Here is a 1976-nt window from a genome sequence, read left to right on the forward strand (position 1 = left end):
ATGCCACCTCAGCATTGCTTGATGAGCATTGAGTACATCCGCAGCCAGGATCCGAACCAGTGAACACTGGGCCACCAAAGCAGAACTCACGAACTTAACAGCTATGCCACTGGGCTGGCCCCTTTGCTAAATTTTAAAAAGGCTAAATAATTACATTTAAAATGGAAATGCAGGGCCAGTCCCGTGGCTTAGTGGTTAAGTGCGCGCGCTCAGCTACTGGCGGCCCGGGGTTCAGACCCTGGGCGCACACCGACACACTGCTTGTCCGGCCATGCTGAGGCCGCGTCCCACATACAGCAACTAGAAGGATGTGCAACTATGACATACAACTATCTGCTGGGGCTTGGGGGAAAAATAAATAAATAAAATTATTAAAAATAAAATAAAATAAAATAAAATGGAAATGCACTACCAGTTGACTAAGTGAGTCACTGTCATTATAAAGACTCAACACAGAGTGAAGTTTGTCCACCTAAAGGTGGAATCAAGATGTGGTGACTAGCTCAGGTGCCAGTTGGATGTTCATTGAACATTTCTTTTACCTCTTTACACACCAGCTGAATGGAAGCAGGAAACCACACAGAAATATCAGAATTCCTCCTCCTGGGTCTCTCAGAGGATCCTGAACTGCAGCCCCTGCTCTGTGGACTGTTCCCGTTAATGTACTGTTAATGGTCACTGTTCTTGGGAACCTGTTCGTTATCCTGGTCATTAGCTCTGACTCCCACCTCCACACTCCCATGTACTTCTTCCTCTCCAACTTGTCATTCATAGACATCTGCTTCATCTCCACCACCATCCTGAAGATGTTAGTGAACATCCAGGCACAGAACAAAGACATTTCCTACAAAGAATGTCTCACTCAGGTATATTTTTTTATGATTTTTTTTCTGTAATGGACAGTTTCCTTCTGACTGTGATGGCCTATGACTGGTTTGTGGCCATATGCCACCTCCTGCACTACACAGTCATCATGAACCCACACCTGTGTGGCTTCCTGGTTCTGATGTCTTGTTTCCTCATTTTTCTGGGTCTCCCTGCTTCATATTCTACTGATGGTGAGGCTGACCTTCTGTATAGCCACTGAAATTCCATGTTTCTTCTGTGAACTGGCTCAGGTTCTCAAGGTGGCCTGCTCTGACACTCTCATCAGTAACATCTCCTTGTATGTGGCCACTGCCCTGCTGGGTGTTTTTCCTTTCACTGAGATTCTTTTTTCTTACTCTCAGATTGTCTCCTTCTTAATGAGGATGTCCTCTGCAGGAGGAAAATATGAAGCGTTTTCCACCTGTGGGTCTCACCTCTCTATAGTCTCCTTGTACTATGGGGCAAGCTTGGGGGTCTACCTCAGTTCTCCTGTGACTCATTCTTCCCACAGAAGCTCGATCACTTCAGTGATGTACACCGTGGTGACCCCCATGCTGAACCCCTTCATCTAAAGCCAGAGGAACAAGGATGTGAAGGGGGCCCTGGGAAGGCTCCTCAGCCAAGCAGCCTCGTCTCGATGGTATTCCATTGGCCTCGGAACTAATTGCACACTGTGGGCCCAAAGGCAAATATTGTGAATTTCATCTTCTGTTTATTTTTCTCCCCCAGAGGACATGCTTGATTTCTTCAATTCCCAAAACACCCCTGATTTCACTTTCATTTGTTCGTATTAGTTTCTCCTCAATAACCTCCTCAGCAATTTCTTTTTGACTTTTCCTGCTTATGTGCTGTCCATGTTTGGTCTGCTTTCTTGTAGCCATCCTTAAGATTTCTAACTTTAGATTTAAAGCATTTATCATGTCAAGTGCTGGCGTGGTTTCCCCCAAAATTATCCTCTCAAATGTTGATGTTCTTCACCTTCATTTGGTTCTGTACTTGTTTTCTCCGAGAGAAATGGAATGAAAATCATACAGTAGTCACAACAAAGTGCTTACCACATCATACCATGCTTGCTTCTTCACATGTATGATTTTATTTCATCTTTAAAA

The 1976-nt window shown here is 44.6% G+C and overlaps 1 protein-coding gene across 1 annotated transcript; it reads left to right on the top strand.

Annotated features, from left to right (window-relative positions):
* The first annotated feature begins 571 nt into the window (after positions 1-571).
* On the top strand, positions 572-1531 carry LOC131394427 (olfactory receptor 7D4-like). Its single transcript, XM_058525791.1, has 2 exons — positions 572-866; positions 1379-1531. Exons 1-2 carry the CDS (start codon positions 672-674, stop codon positions 1529-1531), a joined length of 348 nt encoding a protein of 115 aa, XP_058381774.1. The 5' UTR covers positions 572-671.
* The last annotated feature ends 445 nt before the right edge of the window (positions 1532-1976 follow it).

This window comes from Diceros bicornis, chromosome 30 (assembly GCF_020826845.1).
Source record: "Diceros bicornis minor isolate mBicDic1 chromosome 30, mDicBic1.mat.cur, whole genome shotgun sequence".
Classification (NCBI taxonomy): domain Eukaryota; kingdom Metazoa; phylum Chordata; class Mammalia; order Perissodactyla; family Rhinocerotidae; genus Diceros; species Diceros bicornis.

Coding starts and splice junctions, on each gene's coding strand:
- LOC131394427 (XM_058525791.1), top strand. CDS start 672: ATGGTCACTGTTCTTGGGAACCTGTTCGTTATCCTGGTCATTAGCTCT. Junction 867..1,378: donor ACAAAGAATGTCTCACTCAG/GTATATTTTTTT, acceptor TTCTTCCCACAG/AAGCTCGATCACTTCAGTGA.